Raw genomic sequence first — 20,382 nt, forward strand, 5'->3', positions numbered from 1 at the left:
CCTGGCTGCCCCCCCCCCCCCCCCCCCCCCGGATATGGGACATGTTTAAATTTGCCTTCACCAGCAACTGGGAGAAAACTGATCTGATTGCAGTTGTGTATGCCTTGGTACCATCCAACACAGAGTGTGACAGCCAGCTTGGTGTAGTAAACAGTGACAGCCGAGTTTGATTCTCTGCTCTGGGAAGGTGACTGTAAGCCACTTTGAGACTCCTTTGGGTAGAGAAAAGCAGCATATAAGAACTAACTCTTCTATCATTGGATTGATTTTTTATTCCTGAGATTAGGATTTGCTCATGAGGGGGAGAGGTTATGTGTGTCTCTACAAGAAGGATAGGGATGAATGCCTCAGCATGCCACAGTTTGGCTTTCATAAATAGTAAAGTACGTCAATTATTTAAGAAGGTAACATCATTAGCCAATTGATTTTTAGTTTCCCTGCTTGCTGCTGCTTTTGTCTACTAAATTAGAGCAATTATGAGGAATATATGGACAATTAACTGCTGAGTAATGATGAGCAGGTTTCAGTTGCAACTAGAGACAATGAAAGGTTACAGAGGGCATAAACCAAGATTGACAATCTGAATCTGGAGATAAGATTCAAGATACTTTGTGGCTGGAGCAATGAAATATTTTAAATGACTAGAGAGGCTCTACTGAGACTCTACTTCTTGACCCATCTCCCAGTTTTCTAGGCAGGAATGTTTTGCAAAATGGTCTCCCAACTAATTTAAAATCCTCCTGGGTTTTATGTTGTTTATGATCAAATAATGAAAAAATGCCATTTTTGTGGTGTTCAGCACAACTGCTACCATTGTTAAGGAACCAGATTTAAGTACCTAATTATGGGGGTGGTTAGGGCCATGGTATGCATCATCTTCGTGAAGGATCAGCCCCATGATGTCACTGTGACTGGGTGACTATGCAGCTATAAATAACCCTGATGCCTACACAGCCTTAGGCCTGGTTTAGAGTGGACATGTAGCAGATTGAAATGCTAATGATGTGGTAGAGTGCTGAGAAAGTACAAGGAGGAATTCTTAGCTGGTTTAAAATGAGCTGTACCACTATACCAGTAGCCACATAATATTCCTGCATACGGCAGTGTTCTGCACGTTAGATGAAATGGTTCTTTGAGTGCTGTTCTAGTATATTCATTTTTAGAGAATTACTAGTGACAGGGAGGTGTGAACAGTCCTTCACTGTAGACTAAAACTGTACTGTTCAGTCTTGTTCTATGGCATGTATAGAATAGGCATTAGGCTTTATTATAAGGAGAAATCAACGCTCGGGAAATTCATATACCAGAAAGTAAAAGGAGACACCATTCAGTCGTAAGTGGACTGACTTCACACCTTGCAGCCTGTGGAGGAGAAGGGGACTTGGATGTTTGCAAAGACTGAGTAGATTACTACCCAGGTTTTGCAGCAGACAGCAAATGCAGCAGACAGCTTGCGTTAACCAAGCAGGTATAAATGCTATACTGCTATAAATCTGTGATATCAATATGCATGGTTGATCATCACTTAACCAGTAAAGATTGTTAATTTGGTGCATATTTTAGTTCATTCTCCTAGGAGTACAGGGTGGTGCTTACATGGCATTCTCTTTTTTTCTCTAAACAACCTGGTGAGCTAGCTCAGTCAGAGAGGGACATTTCATGGCAAGATAGGATCCGCAGGTATACCAACCCAGCTCCCTTTAAAAAGTCATCATTCAAATACAGTTTAAAACACTGGGCTAGTAAGTATATATTTGTTGTTGTTGTTATGTGCGAAGTCGTGTCCAACCCATCGCGACCCCATGGACAATGATCCTCCAGGCCTTCCTGTCCTCTGCCATTCCCTGGAGTCCATTTAAGTTTGCACCTACTGCTTCAGTGACTCCATCCAGCCACCTCATTCTCTGTCGTCCCCTTCTTCTTTTGCCCTCGATCACACCCAGCATTAGGCTCGCAAGAGTCTTCTCCAGCACCAGAGTTCAAAAGCCTAAATTCTTTGACGCTCGGCCTTCCTTATGGTCCAACTTTCGCAGCCATACATTGCAACTGGGAATACCATAGCCTTGACTAAACACACTTTTGTTGGCAGGGTGATGTCTCTGCTTTTTAGGATGCTGTCTAGATTTGCCATAGCTTTCCTCCCCAGGAGCAAGCGTCTTTTAATTTCTTTGCTGCAGTCCCCATCTGCAGTGATCTTAGAGCCCAGGAAAATAAAATCTGTCACTATCTCCATTTCTTCCCCATCTATTTGCCACGAATTGAGAGGGCCGTATGCCATGATCTTTGTTTTCTTGATGTTGAGTTTCAAGCCAACTTTTGCACTCTCCTTCACCCGCATCAACAGGCTCTACAGGCTCTCTATATATTATAGGGTTCAGTTATATATTGGGGTTATATTCAGTTATATATTAGGGTTCAGTTAAATGGTAGTTACGTCAGGCCTTGCAATGTTTTCATGCTGTTCACACTGCATGCTCATGTGGCTGACAGGCGGCTGTAGCTCACTGCTGGAGTGAATGAGTTCGAAGAAGGGAAAAACTTGCCATCTCTGATCTGAAGAGCCAGGAAGTATGTCTGCACAAAACGGTGCTTGAACAGAAAATAGCCTTCAGTCCTTCAGCTGCAAGACCTGTTTAGTACACCTTGTTCCAGTTTCCACTAGAGTGGTCTGAACTGAATTGTATCACTAAGGCCTATATGACTTCATCATAAAGCGGAAAAAAGACAACTCAAAAAGGACTAGCTTAGAAACACCTTTGAGAAAGCATTAGTCAGGAAAGCTAGAGAACATGACAGCACTTATAAGGATTTAACAGTAAAGATACTTTTAACGCATAGAAAAAAATTATTTTGCAGAACCTAAGCAACAACATAGTGGTGATGGAAAGCACTATCAAGTTACAGTCGACATATCGTGACCCCGTGGGTGGCGTTTTCAGGGCAAGGGACATTAAGAGGTGGTTTTGTCATTGCCTGCCTCCACATTATGATCCTGATATTATTTGTTGTTGTTAGGTGCGAAGTCGTGTCCAACCCATCGCAACCCCATAGACAATGATCCTCCAGGCCTTCCTGTCCTCTACCATTCCCCAAAGTCCATTTAAGTTTGTGTTGACTGCTTCAGTGACTCGATCCAGCCACCTCATTCTCTGTCTTCCCCTTCTTCTTTTGCCCTCGATCGCTCCCAGCATTAGGCTCTTTTCCAGGGAGTCCTTCCTTCTCATGAGGTGGCCAAATATTTGAGTTTCATCTTCAGGATCTGGCCTTCTAAGGAGCAGTCAGGGCTGATCTCCTCTAGGACTGACCGGTTTGTTCGCCTTGCAGTCCAAGGGATCTTCAATCCAAGTACTAACCAGGGCTGACCCTGCTTAGCTTCCAAGATATGGTGAGATCAGGTTAGCTTGGGCTATTTAGGTTACAGAAAAAGTAACTACACATGTATATAAGCAAATATCTGAATATGAGAAAACAAACTAGTGGGTTTAGATTGATCACATAAATCAGCATTTTTTGGGTTTTGAGAACAAAGATATTTTCTAATATTAAGTAAGAGCTGACAATTGGAGGTGGTTTGCCACTACCTGCCTCTGCATCATGACCCATAGTGTTCCTTGGATGTCTCCCATCCAAATCCAAAAACGAGATCAACCTGCTTAGCTCTTGAGATCTGATGGGATCCAGCTTGCCTGGGCTATTCAAGTGAGGGCTGGAAATGTGTGCAGTGATGGTAAACAGCACAGACAGTGTGCCCCCTACAGTCATGCATAGTGGCCCCAGCAGGGCCCACCCCGTGGGGGGGGTAGTCATTTGCCAAAAAGATTACCCATAATGAACATACTTTGCCATTTAAATGACACTGATCCTGTGAAGAGGTGCTCTGCAAATGTAACTGTTCCTGCTGCTGCTGCTGCACAGGGCTCTGATCCTGCAGGACAATAGGTCCCTTGGTTCCTTGGCCAGCTGGTCCACAGAGTATAATGGGGCAGCTGCTGGGAACCCCAACCCACAGTTGTACTCCGTTACGCTCCTGGCAAGAGAGTGTGCGAACAGCCCATATGGGGCAGCCAACAGCAATGCTTTCAATAACACTTTCCTAGGAGTATGTCCCATCGCATGACATGACAGCAGCTACATGATCTAGCAATCCATTGAACAAGGAGCAATTTCACATGCATTGTTAGGACACAGGACAGTGGGGCATACTATCGGTGGGTTGGAGTTCGGTTATCTCCCAGTGAGGGAGCCAGCATTCATGTGAAGTGGGGGGTGGTACAAAGGTACAAATTCCCAGGTCAAGGCAGTTGGATTCCCACCCCTACTCATCTGTCAGTGCATGGGTACCCTTTTGTGTCTTTGGAGATGGGGGTTCTAATTCTCCATTATGTGCCTCTCTTGAATACAAAGTATGTGTTTCAGATATGCATGTCAGAGAATTTTGACACAGAATCCCATCTCCCACACCCTACCTATTGAACTATGTAGCGCAGAGGGGAGAAGGTGATTGGCTGCAGATGGAGTTAGTATCCTGTGCTACACCAGGGCTTGCTGTCAAGGGATGCACCTGTGGAGGGACACTTGCTTTTTTCCATTCTATGGACATGTATGAGCTACACCATGGCTCTTGCTGGTGTAATTTCTGTCAGTTTGGGACACACCTTTCTGGGTAACTAACTCTTACTACATGTATGGATCCACCCCTTTCCCTGCAGATACAACAGATTGTGCCAGCATTGTTCCATACCGATGTTATACTGGCGGCCAACTGGGGCACAACCCAAAGGGGGCATTACACTGGCACATCTCAGTAATACAGCCCAGAGTGTTCCCTGTATACACACTCTCTATGCTGTGTGAGTCTCTTGATATAATGTGATGTTTCTGACACTTACCTTGACTAGCTATTCCCTTCTTCATAAGACTACTGGGAAAAACCAAAACCAAAATCTATAATAACTTTGATTAGGACCATCCAAATTGACATAAAACCTTAAAAAATGTTAAACATATGTTGTTTTGGGATTTTGCTAGGACCAATATGACTTTTATTTACTGTTGGAGGAAAAATGCACACTTTAATGCCACTTAATCAGTTGTGATCTGAGAATCAACAGCTACATTAACTAGCAGTCCACTGAACAGAGAGAGAGAGGGAGGGAGGGAGGGATGGATGGACAGATGGACTGATAGATAGTGTTTGTATACAACCCCTCCCCATGGACAGGCTGGGGGGCAGTTCATAACATACAACCCACAACAATAATCAGCATCTTAACCACAGTTCCTCTTAATATTTGGGAAACACCACTAGAGGCAGTCCGCTGTCCGGGACAGTATCCACTGTCCGGCCTCTGTTTCCTTCGCAGCAGGCCAATTGCCGGCCCCCACAGCGGTCCCCCCAAAACATGGCCGCGAGGCAAGCGAGAAGTCACCCCCCACACACAGTCCCAGCCAGCCACAGAGCCCAGCACACCCTGCTTCTCCATCCGGCCAGGGCCACTGCCTGGGACTGTGATGTTCCACCACCAGCCGCTAAGAGGCGGAAGCCACTCCAAGGAGGAAGCGGCGCGCAACAGGAGGAAGTGCTGCCCACCAGGAGTCACCAGCCACGACAACACAGCAGCCAATGCCATGTGTGAGCGCAGGCACCCCCCCACAACCACTGCTGCCAACTAGGAGCCCTAGCTCATGCCCCATGCGCATACACACACTCAACACTCGCTGATTCAGAGAGCCGCCTGTGACTGGAGCCCATAGACCCTACAGGACGCCGCCAACCCCCAGGAACACTCACCTAACATACCTCTGCCTTGCCGCCTTCAAAGAGCCGTCAGCTATCACCCCACGATCCCACCGCCAGCCAGCCTGAAGACCACTCACTCCAGTGCCACCTCTCCCTCCCCATGACATCTTATGCAGGTACAGTTCGCCATGCTGCGGGAGCCCACTACCCGCTTCACCTATGCAGCCCTGCCTCCCTCTGTCTCCCCTCCCCCAAACAATACCCCACTAGCGCCCACTGCATTCAGCCATGCAGCAGGCTTTTTGGCTAGTCATTCAATAAAACCATAAAACCATTAAGAAAGATACTAGCCCTTTCTTGTAATTGACCTATGTACTGCCTGAAACATCTTAAAGCAGTGGTCCCCAATCCCCGGTCTGTGGACCGGTCCTGGTCCATGGATCAGTTGGTACTGGGCCGCTGCGGCTCCTCATCCTCCTCCCCGGCTACTGCCTCGGGGGCTACCCTGCCACTCTGCCGCCGGCTCACCTTTGGTGCTCTCCAGTGGCCGCCATGGTTGGGGCTCCCCCTCAGTGTGCCACTGCGCAGCTGCTACTGGCCACGCTGCCCCCATGGGCGGCAGGAAGTCAGGGGCGCTGGCAGGAACGCAAGCAGAGGAGGGGCTCAGGTGGCGGCGATGTCCCTTGGCAAAAGACTACCCCCCCCCTCCGGGCCTCAGTAAAATTGTCAAGCGTTGACCGGTCCCCAGTGATAAAAAAGTTGGGGACCACTGGCTTAGAGGATCAGAAATGTGGGAAAGTCCTCTTTCTTTATTTACATACTTTTTCTCCATCTTTAATGGATACAAAGAGAGCCATCTAAAATGCTATGCACAATTAGATTAAAAGGTAAAGGAGATTAGTCTCTCTTCTCTCCAAAGTGCTACTAGCGCAGAGCCATAAGCAGTGTTATCCAGGAAAAATAAGTGAAGGCAAGAAACAGATAACAGTTTAGAAAGTAATTTTAGAAGCCATAATTGTTCACATTGGGGTCTGCAAGGTATTTTAAGAACATGAGATCCCAGGATCTCCTGATGGATTCCTACAGGGCCGCTTTGACATCTGATTCTTCTTTCATCCTGCTTTTACATATGCCTCTGTTTTTCCCCCACTGGTAGAGGGTTTGAAGTTGAATAGCCTCCATGTGGCCTTTTGCAAGAGGAAGGGGGAAGAATGCAGCACAAGAAGATTGATCATGGGCTCATGAGCTCCCCTGCCCAATCAGCATGGCAGTTCTCACTGCCTTACAAAGAATGTATACAAAGTCTTTGCCTGTTTCCTCGAAACAGTCATTGTAGTTTCAGCACATTGCAGTTTTGTCACTCCAGCTTAACATGCTGGGACAACACATGATCCTTTTGATACCTCTGATCACCATTTTGTGCATAAAGAGTCAAGTGTGTGTTTTCTAGCTTTGGTTCAAGCAGATGGGTATCCTCAAGAACCTGGGTTTCAAATCAGACTTATCAAAGAGGGGAAACGTGTGTCGCCCTATTCACCCAAAATGGTGACTGCGCATAGTGAAAGGTTTTCATACAGTGCAACACACACGGTTGGACTGGCATAAGGTTGTACAACAGGCAACTTCTTATTAAGGAAGAAGTTTACCAGGTATCAAAATGAAATGTGGTACATCTGACAAGGGTGAAAGCTGACCAATTTCTATTGTGCTTACAGAATTCATTATCAGACAGGCTACAAATGTACTGAAGAACAAAGGAGATTATTAATAGAAATATGGCTTGAGTTAGATGGAAATCTGACCATAAAATTTCCAGTACATTAATACATTTATGTTAACCTGAAGGAGATTACAGTTGTAGCCACCCAACAAAACAACTCCTTGTTGTTCAGATTCCATCAAATATCTGTCCCTCTTAATAAAACAGTAAGAAGGGTTGGGGTGGGCTGAGTCCGTGATCAAAACTCTTGGATTGGCCCCTTGGCCCTGAATTGAGAGGGGAGGGGCCAATCGGAAGGCGCAAAGCGCCTTCCAACTGGGCCCTCACCAGGACAGACCAGAGTTCTATTCACCCAGCCCAGCCAGGGACAATCTGGAGACATGGCTGCCAGTCTGCCCCTGACCACCAAAGGGAGAGGTAGTCAATAGGGATGCCAAGGGGGATGAGCATGGAGGCTTGGACAGGCTGCGCCAGCCCTTTTCACCCCAAGCCTGCCCTAACTGTCATGTTCAACTGTAACTTTGCCTCAGAACCCTGAGAGAGCTGGCAGGATGCTGGTGAGTGAGCTCCCTCCCCCTCCCTTCAGGCCTGCTGCAAAGGAACCTCTGACAGGCCCTGACTGAGGGGAGGGAGGCGTTTCCGAGAGCAATGCAGGGGAACCTGAGGGCATTCCTTTGTGGGGGGGGGCGGAATTTCCCATTCTGCCAAACAGTTGGCTGACAGGGAGGCCACAGAAAAGCTACTTCTCACTTAAAATACTGCTCTGGCTGGGGGTTAGACACAGCCAAGCCATGTGTCTTTCTTCTTTGCAACTCTCTGCAGATTTGAGGCCACTGCACAGCGTTATTCTGCAGAAGAAAATGGATGCTGTTGCTGAGGTTCTTTTGTCTCCTGTTTCATCTGCACAACAACCCTGTGCAGTAGGCCTCAAGTCTTTCAATTCAACAACAACCTGTGTGGGAGGCCTTAGATGTTTCTTCTCTACCACAACCCTGTCCAAAGTAGCCCTTTTTGCCTGGGGAGCTGATATTTATATTCTGTAGGTGAGCTGTAATTCCAGGAGCTCTCCAGGCCCCACCTGGAGGTTGGCTACCCCTGTGTTGGAAATATTCCTGGAGGTTTGGACGTGAGACTTCAAAATTGTACAATGCCTCAGAGTCCAGCCTTCAAAGGAGCCATTTTTGCCTGCAGTTGGGAGGGAGTGGTGCTGGTGTGTGTCCCTCCTGGGCTATGGGCTATGGCCAGCCATTACCTTATTCTTGGGTGCAGACAGACAGTCTAGCATCAGTCCTGTGAGTCTGGAAAGTGCAGGAAGATCTAAATAAATATTTGCAGCCTGAAACTGTAAATAGTGAACAAGTTAATGGCTAGAGACACATGGGAACTGTAATGACTTTCTTCAACCTTAGCCTGGCAAATAAAAAACCTTACTAAGGTCAAAACTGCTGTGCACAGAGAGACTTCCTCTTAGGGTTGCCAGCTTCCATGTGAGGCTCTCTACCCCACCTCCCTCATGGGGAGTCTGCTATGGGGAGAGGAAGGGAAGACGATTGGAAAATGCTTTGAGACACCTGATACCTGCTGGGTCACTGCAGCCCATTCCCAGTTCTCTCAGACCTCTCACAGCCCCACATCCCTCACAGGTTGTCTATTATGGGGAGAGGAAGGGAAAAGGTGTTTGTATACCGCTTTGAGACTCCTTTGGGTAGTAAACAACAGGGTACAAAAATCTACTTCTTCTAAGGAGCAACCATGATAGAAGCATTCGGATAAATAACATTTTATCAACAGTTAAAAAATGGAGACAGAAGGAACAGGGTGGACACCTGTGTATTGTATTAGGCCTGAGGGACATTTCGATGTCTGTGGCCTAATTCACACAAGAAGGGAAATGACGCAGAACTGGGAGGAATTGGTTGTCATGAAATCTCCCCCTAAGAATAGCCTCCAGTCTGATTTCCCCTTCACATATTTGAAGACATGGTTCTGGAAAGCTCATCTGTAGCCACTATGTCACAATTCCCAAAGGTCAGTCCTCTCCCATACTCAATGAACATTCCAAACCACAGGTTCTTTACGCCCATATATCCACACCCATGCCCTCATTTACCACCACGCCACCACAACCTCCCACACAACACACACATTCAACCCCATGCCCTTACAGACTGGACAACTCCTCCCCTTGCTCTTCCCACTGCCAAACTCTAGTGCCCGTTGTATTCTTGGATACAACGGGCTTTGCCCCTAGTAAATAATAATTCCCAAGCATATATTTAATTTGTTTTACAACTCTCCTCTAAAGAACATGGAACAAGAATTCAGAAAAAGAGCAGTCAAGATTACAGAAAAACTAATCCAGAAAGGGACAAATAGTTCTTGTACTGAATAATTTATCTCTCCAGAATCAGTCAAGGGCTGTTTGCTGTCTTCCAAGAATCGGTAATTAAAAGTAGCCACTAAAGCCGTTTTCCCAGTGATGCTTTTAATTTTTTTTGCATCTCATACATTATTTTTAGATGCTACGTCTAAAAAGAAATGCTAGATTGACTAGAATACATCTTGTCTTCCATTGTCTACATGAGAACGAAGTTTGTGTTAGTGGCACTTTTAAGACCAACACATTTTATTTATGTGCACACAGACTTTTTCACATATATTGAAATGCAAGGTACCAGTATATGTGTTCGCTTCGCTTATATGGTCAGCATTTGCTTGGATTTAATTCCAGGGGAAAACATAGTGAAGAAAATAAATATATCAAAATTGTAAATTGCTGGGCAGTTGTATCTTTATTAATTGTGGAATGCTTAAATTACTGAATACTCTGTTGTTACACTCAGAATGTCTACTCTCAAGCATAGAGGCAACAGTACAAACAGTTCAATGATTTACAACCTTTACTGAATGATGACAGTTCTCTTTCACAAGCACTGGGAGACAGACTTTTCTTGCACAGAGACAGCCCCTCAATTATAAACATCTACTCACCCACAATGATACAACATCTAATTTGAACATGGACAATAGTACCAGAACTTGCAGTAAACCTAGTTGTCAACTTTGCTGCCACACACCCAAACACCATCAGTGGACCTACCAATATCCAGGTTCATCCATGTGCTCAGCTTCTAACATTGGTATATGCCATTAAATGTCAACAATGCCCTTCAGTTCTCTCCATAGGGCAAACAAGTCAAACTCTATGCCAGAGGATAAATGGAAACATATCTGACATCAAGAATCACAAGACTTGAGAAATCTGTAGAACAACTCTCCAAGACATTAAATGAGTGACCTAAAGTAGCTCTTTTTATTGCAGTGGATCTTCAGGAACAGACTAGAAAGGGAAATTGCTAAATTATAAATTACAACAACACTCAATGGAACCCCCAGGACTTAACAGGGATATTGATTACTTATATAATTACGTATGCTAACATAATTCTGTCCTTAAAGCAATCCTTCAGAAAGGTTATATATCATTTTTATTTTATATTAATTCTTATTTGGAATAGTAGATTGTAATGTAAAAATGAAAAATATAATCTGTTCCACATAATATATTTCTGGTAAGGGCTTGGAGAAGGAGCATGTCTCATGGCTTTAGCACTTAACACCCACTCAGGGTGGCTGTCCCACCTGAGTGCCTTCTCCTCCAAGCGGCTTGCCTGTCTATCCAATGGTCAGCCAATTGCCTTCCGTCCCCCACCCCTGACCACCCTCTCCTCCTTCCACTTCCCTCTGGGGCTTGAAGGCTGCAGATCCCTGCTGCATGAGAGCTGCCCCTACCAGTGAGTTCCAAAACAGCTGCCTGCATCCTTTCCAGGTCCTGGGGGGAAGTGGAGGCCATCCACAGAGTTCTTCCACTCCACCCCCCTAATCTAGCACCGGTTGTATACCTGAATGCAATGGGTTCAGCCCCTAGTATAATATAATTTGGAGAGGTAGATTGGAAAGTAATTTTCTGATCTGTGGACAGGGGACATACATTTCACTATCAGTTGTGCCACCTCAAAGAAAAGGATGTTGTACTATTGCCTCTGTGTGAAAACAGGTGAAGGGAACATAATGGGGTCTCAAATGACTAATCTCAGCATTCCACAGTTAAGAAGGATGCATCTGCCCATCAATCTCCAATTTTGATATATTTATACCCCCCAAATTTAAACTAAAAAATGATAATTGCATTCAAATGAATTAAACTCAAACAAGTACATCTGCCCATCAATCTCTGATTTTGATATATTTTTTCTTCACTGTGCCCCCCACCCCTGGAATTAAACACAAACAAATTGTGACCTTATGAACTAAACTTGTTATTCCAGTTTGGTCCTTGCATCTGTTAAAAATCATTATGTATGCTAATTTGTTGCTCACCTACATTTATGTATGGACTGGTAACTTCCATTTCAGTGTCTCTATAGAAGTATGTGTGTGCACATGGACGTTTAGACCTTGAATAAAATTTTGTGGGTCTTAAAGATGCACCTGGACTCGAACTTTGCCCTGCTATTTCAGACCAACACAGCTGCCCAATGGAAGCTATTATCACCATTCAGTAGCGATTCAATACTAAAAGGCGACTTAGCATCAATTGTGCATCCAAAGGTCCTACTGAGGTTCTATCGGCAAATCAAACCCATTGCTGTAATGGTCACTGAGTCTCCATAGAACAAACAAACATCAATGCAAGAGACCAATTACAATGTGAGATGGGTTAAATACGATTTACCAGACTTTGTATCAATTTGATATTTTAATTAGTTGCTAAGTTGTGTTAAATATTAAACGTTCAGAATCTTTACCCTGGCTGCAGAATTACTCAGGCTTCAACTCTGGAGTCAAGATTTTGTGACGGGGATAGTAGGACACTCTGTGTGGAGATTTTCTCCCTTTCCCCTCTCTAGCCACCTGCCATTGAGAGGTTTGTGTCTTATCCCTGTATACAAGCATCCCCCAAAAATCCAGAGTAGCATTTTATCCTTTCAACATCCCTGTGTAAAAAATTCCAGAGGTGGAACCTGTTTAATCATCTCAAAAACTGTAGCATAGAGTCCAGTCCATCATATACATCTGATAAGTTTATAAAAACGTATGCCATGCAGAATAAGTTAATCTTTAAGATACCTCAAGAATCTATAGATATATCTGTCTATCAATCTAGTACAAATGTTTGTCTTTTCCCTGTGAAAAGGGCTAAGATTGAAAGAGAATAGTCAAAGCCATCAATCTTAGTTTTCCAAATGGCTAAAGTCATTTGCTTGTGGAATCAAGGGCCACACCCCTGAATTTTTACCTCATGCATCAAAATAGTACATTTCTGGCTCCTTGTGTTTATGAAGACATTGCATACAGGGTACTTTGAAGTTGCTCTGTAAAAAGTAAAACCATTCAGCCAGTACCAATGCATGCAAAAAACCCTGGGGATAGCTGAACATCCTTTATAAATTGTAATTTAAATTGTGTATAATTAAATTATAATGATATTAATACATAATAAATGTAACCAGTTAAAACTAATTCAGCTACCTTTATTGATTTGCTCTGGTGTACAAAACTCCAGAAACGTTTCCACATTGTTGCTACATTCTGGTAAATACTTTCTGGAGAGTTGGATTTGCACCCAATGACACTGTTGGTGTTAGGGGAGCCACCAACCTGGGTACAAGGTGGTAATGCCTACCAAATGGTAGGACTGTGTATTGAAAAGTGTGGGTTATAAGGGGGCCTATAAGCTATCATTTTAATTATCTCTAGCTGCCTTCCAGCAAGTTTCTGATCCCCCAAGAAATGAAGTCTTCCAACCATGCAGTATCTGTGTTTATTTCCCCCACTGCCTCAGTACTACAGCTTCCAGATGGGTAGCTTTATCTGAAGAAGAAAAAAGATTTTTTTTAAGTTATACAGCCACCTTAGAGATTTGCCTTTTTTAAAAAAAGTAAGCTATAACCTTTCCCATCAGTTACAGTGAATGAAGGTGTTTGATAACTCAAAGAGGACTTGGATGCTTTAGTGCAAACACACACACAAAATTCTGTTTTATATTAGGCAGGAAAGGCAGCTGCAAATAAATGAAATCATATTGTTGATGAGCTGGCAGATAAAGTAAAGTGAACACTAAAATTATTATTGTCTTGCTTTTGGTTTTATCACTGGTATTAACTTTCAGACATCTTTGTCTCTTCTGCGTTGTTTCTTGTTTCTTCAAACTACTGGAGGGTGCAAGGCTGATAAGGTGGATGGGGGGGGGGAAGTGTTTTTCAATGCACTAGATGCACTAGAAAATCAGTGATGGCTCCCCCAGGTGATCCTCTTTGCCTTTCTCCAGGCGAAAAACTGCTGAAACGACCAGGAAAGGTTCCTAAAGGATACTCCAGCAGATGACCACCTTTCTAGTTTTTAGCCTGGATCCAGGCACCACCCACCAGATTCAGCATCGAATCACGGTATCCCCCCCCCCCTGCCCCTTGGGGACCATCCGTGTCACCCAGCGCCCACCAGGCAGATGCAGGAAACATGCTGGCCGCGCATACCGGCTCGGCATCTTACGGAGCTTGCGCAGAAAAAGTTTCCGGAGCATCGGGCCCCTGGCCTAGGAGAGGCAGGCATTTCGCTCTCCAAAGTACCTGCTAGCGCAGGGTCTCCCGGCGGAGAATGCCAGCCGCTCCTCTCAGAACCGCAATGTACGTCGAGAAGAACAGAGCGAGGCGGCAGCGCACCCGTTGGTCGACATCCCCACCCGGAGCGAAGAGTCGCTCTCCTGTCTAGAGCCACTTCTGGGCGATAGACTAGCAAACCCGACAGTGCGTCGAGTATGCTCGAAAGTGGGCTTCAGAAACTGGCCGGGGGGGGATCTCGTCAGAGCCAGAGCAACGAGCCCCTCTCCGGGCGAACTGCGGAGGGCCGTTTCCAGCCGGGCTTCGCTTCTCTCCAGAGGCACCCTCGACGACCCCCGACGGTCTGGGATTTCAAGAGACATGCGCTTCAGTGACGTCAATTTAAATTCCCTCACCATACATTTGCGGACTGGACGGTAGCTTGACGAACCTCTCCGAGGGATGAAATCGCCCAGTCCTATGGGGGTCACCGTCAGCTCCGAGATCCACTTGCTATTTCGGTTTCACTGACCCCCCCCCCCCCCACTCCTCTATAACATAACTGAGGGGAATGGATTTTCTTTCCCAGTCCCTGTGCTCAGGATCGAGATCCACGGGAGGGTGAATGAGGAAGCAGGCGGGCTGCAGAGTCCCGGGGTCCATCGCCTTTTCCGACAGGCGAATGGCGGGCGAAGAGGAAGACGGGAAAGGGCAATAAAACCCAGCCGGCGGCAGAGGAGGGGCCATTCGAAAAGTTGAGTCCAGAAATTCTGCACGGAGAAACTCAACCGGGAGGGGGACGCCGGGGTGAGCCGTATTCGGGCGCACAACTCGCGGGCACGTCAAAGCCGACCCGGGCCCGCACGTGCTACGAAGTTGCTCGTGAGGACGGCGCGCCGCCCCTTCCTCCTCTTCCCCTCGGGCCCCCTCTCTCCGGAAGGCAGCGCTCCCCCCTCCGGTGCCCTCCCCGGCAGCTCCAGGAAAGGGTGGTCCGAGGGCGCGGCTGGGGGAGTGGGGCAGGATTTCCTGAGGGAGGGCCAAGGGTCGCCCGGGGCAAGCGCGGCGGAGGGGCAGGGGCAGGCGAGACCCCCGCGTCGGCACTCGGCCACGTGCTCCTGGCCGGTCGCTTGCTCGGCACTCCGGCCCCGTCCATCCGCCCGCCACTGCATCCGTCGGCGCCCCGGCCAGGCAGGTCTGCCGCAGCAAGCAGCGCTGCCACCTCCAGCCCGTCCCGGGCGAGGGAGGCGGGAACCAGCGGCCCGGACCTCGAGGGAGGATCCGCGCGGGGCTGGGTTGGGCTCCGCCCGCTCGCCCGCCCGCTCCCTCGCTGCCCGCCCGGCTGCGGGGCGCTGTTGCGAGCAGCTCGACGAGCGGGCTGGGCTGGGTTGGGCAGGGCTGGGCCGGGCCGGCGGGCGCGGAGGTGGTGCTGGCCCACTTGGGGCGACCGAGGTAGGTGGGCGGCAGGCAAGCAGGAGGGGGCGGCCGCGGCCTTGGGTTCCCTCCGTCCCTCCCCCCCTCCCGAAGAGGCGGACGATGAACAAGCTCTACATCGGCAACCTGAGCCCGGCCGTGACTGCCGAGGAGCTCCGGCAGCTCTTCGGGGACAGGAAGCTGCCGCTCACCGGGCAGGTCCTGCTCAAGTCCGGCTACGCCTTCGTGGACTACCCGGACCAGAACTGGGCCATCCGCGCCATCGAGACCCTCTCCGGTAAGCCGGGAGCGCGGCGCTCGGCACCGGCCAGGGGGCGTGCGGGGATCCCGGACAGCTGCCCCCCCCCCCCGGCGTTTCCTCTCTCGGGCTGGGGGAGGCCCCGTGGAGCCCGCCAGCGACGGGCGCGGAGGGAACCCCTGCCGGGGGGGGGGATCGCGGGAGGTCCCCTTTCGTCTCCCTGCGCGGGGGGGGGGGGGAGAGTTGTGCCCTGCTCGGGGCCGGGGTGGGCGTCCTGGGTGCCTCTCCCCGGGCTGCGCCGCCGCCGGAACCCCGGAGCCGGTGCCCGCGCCTCGTGCGCCTCTTCCCGTTTTGCCCAGCGTGCTGCGCTCCAGCAGGCGCCCGGGCGGCCCGGCGGGCGAGGGAGGGATTTTTCGCTGATTTTTTTCTCCGATTTTATTGAGCGGCTCCCGGGCGCGGGGGACGGCTCCTGCCAGCTCTCTCGGCACCCGCTCGCTTTCGGCCACCTTTCTACGAGGTGCCCAGTCCCAACTCGACGGGGGCCCGGAGCAACGGGTCCGAGACGTGCCCGGGGGCCCGGGGCGCCGCGCAGCCCTGGAGCCGGCCGGCCGCGCCACAAGCCAGCTGAGCCAAGGCCCCGGCCGCCGGAGGGGAGCCCGGGCTGGCGCCGGGAGGGAGGGAGCCCGGCCACCGCGACCCAACGGGCCGGGCGGAAAGCCGCGGGGAAGGGCCAGTCGGATCTACCCGGATGGCCCGTGGCTGATGCGCGCCGCCGAGCTGTTTCCTCCGGGGACGGGTGAGGCTGAGGGGCTGGAGCTCGGGCAAGGCGAGCGTGGCCAAGCCGGCCAGCAGCCCCTCGCGGAGCACGAGTGCCCCTTCTTGACTCTTCGGTGACATTCACTTGAGGAGGAGAGAGCTGTGCTTGGGGTGGGTTCCCCAGGCCCTTTTGGACCCCCCCCCCGGAGTGGTCCTTACTTTGGGGTGTTCATGTGAATGCCCCCCCTCTTAGGTCAGGCAGACAGAAGAGAAGTTTACCTCAGAGGTAAGGCAAAGGCCCTTCCTTTGGACACTAGAAAGGAGCCAAAAGACCTTCCCCCTTGACCTGGACTTCTTTCTCATCCTACCTCACCATGGAGCTGTGGCTGCTGCCCCATCATACTGCCCCCCTCCCTTTGCTGCCTGCTCTGAATAACTCAGAGTGGACCACTATATCACTCTAGCAGAGTTTCATTTCTTTGTCTTGCACAATTTTGAAAGATGAAACTGATTTCTCCCCCCCTCCCCCCCGCTTTGTTTTGAAGGTAAAGCGGAATTACATGGCAAAGTCATGGAAGTGGATTACTCCGTCCCTAAAAAGCTAAGGTAAAAGACCTGGCTGTTCTTCTGCTTCACTATAGTGGATTGATTGGTCAGCTACCAGGAGAGGGGGGGGGGACTGCGTCACTCACTCAAGTTTACGTTGCACTACATAGTTGAGTAGTTGCAGTTTACTGTTGTCACCTACCACTATGTGAGTTGTTTTTCAGTCTGTTCCTTTCTTCTTTTCCTTTCCCTTTTAAAGTCAGTGTTTATCCTTGTATAGATCTGGTTGTGAGGTACTGTTTTTGAGAGCAGTAACTTTATTATTCCTTTGATATATCATGGTGTGTTAATGGTGCTGTGATGTTCAAACAACTATAGCCTGACCCTTAACACATCTGCTTGGAAGCAAGACCCTTACTGATTGGGGGCAGGGGAAGGGGCTTACATACAAGTAAGTTGTCCTAGGATTGCGGCTTGAATTTCAGCTAGAGTTTCCAAGCAAGTTCTTTTAATTTTCCCACTGTGATAAGCAAAAGGTCCCTTTGATAGGACTCTCTACAGAACCAGTTATGTTTATCTTGAGCACTAAAGAATTGTTGAAAGCCACAACTTTACTAAAGTCTTGTATAGGTCACAGTTCTGAAATTTTGGCAAAGTGAGATTGCTGTGTAGTATGTATGTCTCTTTTGGCGTGCTTCTGCATGGGTGCAGTATGGCACAATTTATATGGAGAGAACCTGTTGTTTCCCAGTTTGTCTTTATTCTTACTGTTGTGCTATTTTATCATGTGCTTCTTCTTATCACTCCATGCCAAGCAGATTAAAAACAACATTTTGTGATATTTCAGGTTATAAGGCAGCAACTGTAATGTTTTTGATCTGTAGAATACCGATGTACTTTATGAGTATCGCAGCATGAACAACGGTTATTTTACCACCACAGCTGTTTAACCCAGTTTACAGAACACAAACTCATGCACTCTGCTGCAGCCTATTTTCCTGCATAATGGGTGGAGAGGGTGTTGTTGATTAGTTGTTGTTTTGAACTTTGAAAATAATTCTTTATCACAAGTGGTATTGCATGTTTTGTGTAGTTTACTGGGAAAACACTGACACTAAAATCAATTATTGCTACAAAAGTCGCGCTCTTAATAACTGGTTTGCTTTAAAAACAGTTAAAAAACAAAATTTCAGAACAAGCATCTGTATCTTAATTTCTCCTGGTGCACCGCCACATAATATAAAAACTGAAATTGAAAATGCAGGTTTGAAAATGTATGAATTGTGCAAATATAAAATTTCTCACAGATGTGATGCTTTCTCATTTTTATAGTTAAAAAAAAGTGTAAGCATTAGCATTAGAAACGAAATCACATGGTGAGAATTGTGAGTATGCACAAAAAAAAGTGATGCCAGCCCAGAACTTGGTCACATAGATAATTTGTATGAGTAATTTCTGAACATGAGAAGTACCCAGGAAATGGATGCCATTCTGAGATTCCATGAAACAGGTACCAGATAAGGAAAAAAGAAACCTGTTTTCAGCAATGCTTGACTTCTTTTTTCAGTCTTTGAACCCTTTTTCATGTATTGAATGAGCTCCACTTAATTTAGTTGATTTTACTTTCATGTAATGATTCTGTGAATAACTTCTGTAGCATTTTAAATGCATATTCTTATAGCTCCTGTTCATAAATCCTAGCTCATACAATTATTGTTTTGTGAAGGAAACACTCGTAAACACTGAGTTTTCATAGAGAAGTGGCAGAAACATAGGTAATGCATGGCTTCCTTGAAGCTGGGTCCTGCTACTGTAGTCATCAAATATGCTTATTCGGATTGCTTTGCCGCAAAACATGATTGCAAGCACATTTTTTTAATCAAGTGGCCAGTAATTCTGAGTCCACTTTATTCCATGTCTTTTGGAGAGGATGCTTCCTATGTGTGATGATGTCAACTGATATGACTTGTCCTTCCAGTCTCGTGAGGAGGTTGATGTTGTGCTGCCATTTGAAACAGGTGCTGGGGTAGAAGTGGAGGAAGAAATTAATAACTTTTGGCTATACTGGATACTCTTCCTGTCAAAGAAACCCATGGGATAAACCCCTTCCACTGCTGGGTTCAAGTCACAAGACATTGTAAATGGGATCCCATTTTGAAATTCCTGTACTACAGTATCTCATATTAACACTTACAATATGCTCCTGTTGTTTCTGGTGGTTTTGAGTCTTCAAGTATCCTAATGCATTGGTTATTGAATATCCCATTTTGTTGATGATACTGACTTGCGTAATCTACCCTGCGTTCATGTGAGAAAGGCAGACTCTAAATAATGTAAATAAATAAACTAAATAATCAATATATTATTATAACACATTGGTATTTTTGGATTAAAGATAAGAAAGTTTGGTCTGGCTTTTGAATCATTGGTTTTTGTTGTTTAAGCATACTGAATTTGTGTCGTGGGATAGAACTATTACAGTGTTTGAAGTTGGATTTTCAGAAGTTCAATAACATTTCCATAAATTAAGTAAAATCAAGATTTGTGTTAATGGATCATTAATGGATAAGAATCCAGGCCAGTACCATTTGCTGGCTGAACATTCCTGTCAATCTGAGTGGGGTGTTTCTGTATACCTTTACAGAATAGTAGCCTCTTTGGTTTCAGATTTATAGTGAGGAGTTATTTTATGTGTAAATCCAAGGGTGTAAAATGTATAGACATATACTCTTGAAAGAGATTTGTTTTGCAATCCATTGCAGGCTACAAATCACTCATGTTACACTTTCAGTAATATTTTACAGGTACATTAATTACCACAGAAAAGTTGGAAGTAAATTTAGTTTGAATTTAATAGAAAGTGTTACTAAATGTTCTTAAGGTTGCAGTCCATTTATATTTGGGAGTATGTTCCGTTAAAATGAGAAAAACAAACCCCCCAATTTTGCTGTGATACCTCAAATGCTAACAGACGTTTTGTAGAATATGCTTTCATGATATTCATAAAATTCATTAGCTGCATCTTCAAAAGCTTATGTCATGATAAATGTGTTAGCCTTTAAGGTGACACAGGACACTGTTGTATTTTGCTGCAATTCACAGCTGATCCCCTGATCATTTCCAAAGGGGTAGTTGTGTTAGTCTGTGGTAGCAAAATAAAACAGAATTCCTATCTCATCTTAAAGAATAACATCATTGATTTCAGTATTCAGCTTTTGGTAAAACAGAGCTCACTTCTACATCTAAAGCTGAGTTTTACAGAAAATGAGGAGCAGAGTGAAGTCATTAAGACACATTTCTACTTACGCATGTTTAAGAATTTGTAAATTGCTTGTATGTTGCTTTAAGTGGC

At 46.6% G+C, this 20,382-nt stretch overlaps 1 protein-coding gene across 4 annotated transcripts in view; it reads left to right on the forward strand.

Moving 5' to 3' along the window:
* The first annotated feature begins 14,755 nt into the window (after window positions 1-14,755).
* The window catches only part of IGF2BP2 (insulin like growth factor 2 mRNA binding protein 2), an 81,831-nt gene continuing 76,204 nt past the window's right edge, over window positions 14,756-20,382 (forward strand). Inside the window, exons 1-2 of one of the 4 annotated variants that reach the window (XM_077349194.1) lie at window positions 14,756-15,508; window positions 17,030-17,090. In XM_077349194.1, coding sequence (XP_077205309.1) covers window positions 17,056-17,090 — 35 coding nt within the window. In that variant the 5' untranslated portion in view covers window positions 14,756-15,508; window positions 17,030-17,055. Of the gene's footprint in view, window positions 15,768-16,128; window positions 16,525-17,029; window positions 17,091-20,382 lie in introns of those variants that run through there. The other 3 variants (XM_077349192.1, XM_077349193.1, XM_077349195.1) reach the window with 3 other exon arrangements.

The sequence above is a fragment of the Paroedura picta genome, chromosome 8, assembly GCF_049243985.1.
Source record: "Paroedura picta isolate Pp20150507F chromosome 8, Ppicta_v3.0, whole genome shotgun sequence".
Taxonomy (NCBI): Eukaryota; Metazoa; Chordata; class Lepidosauria; order Squamata; family Gekkonidae; genus Paroedura; species Paroedura picta.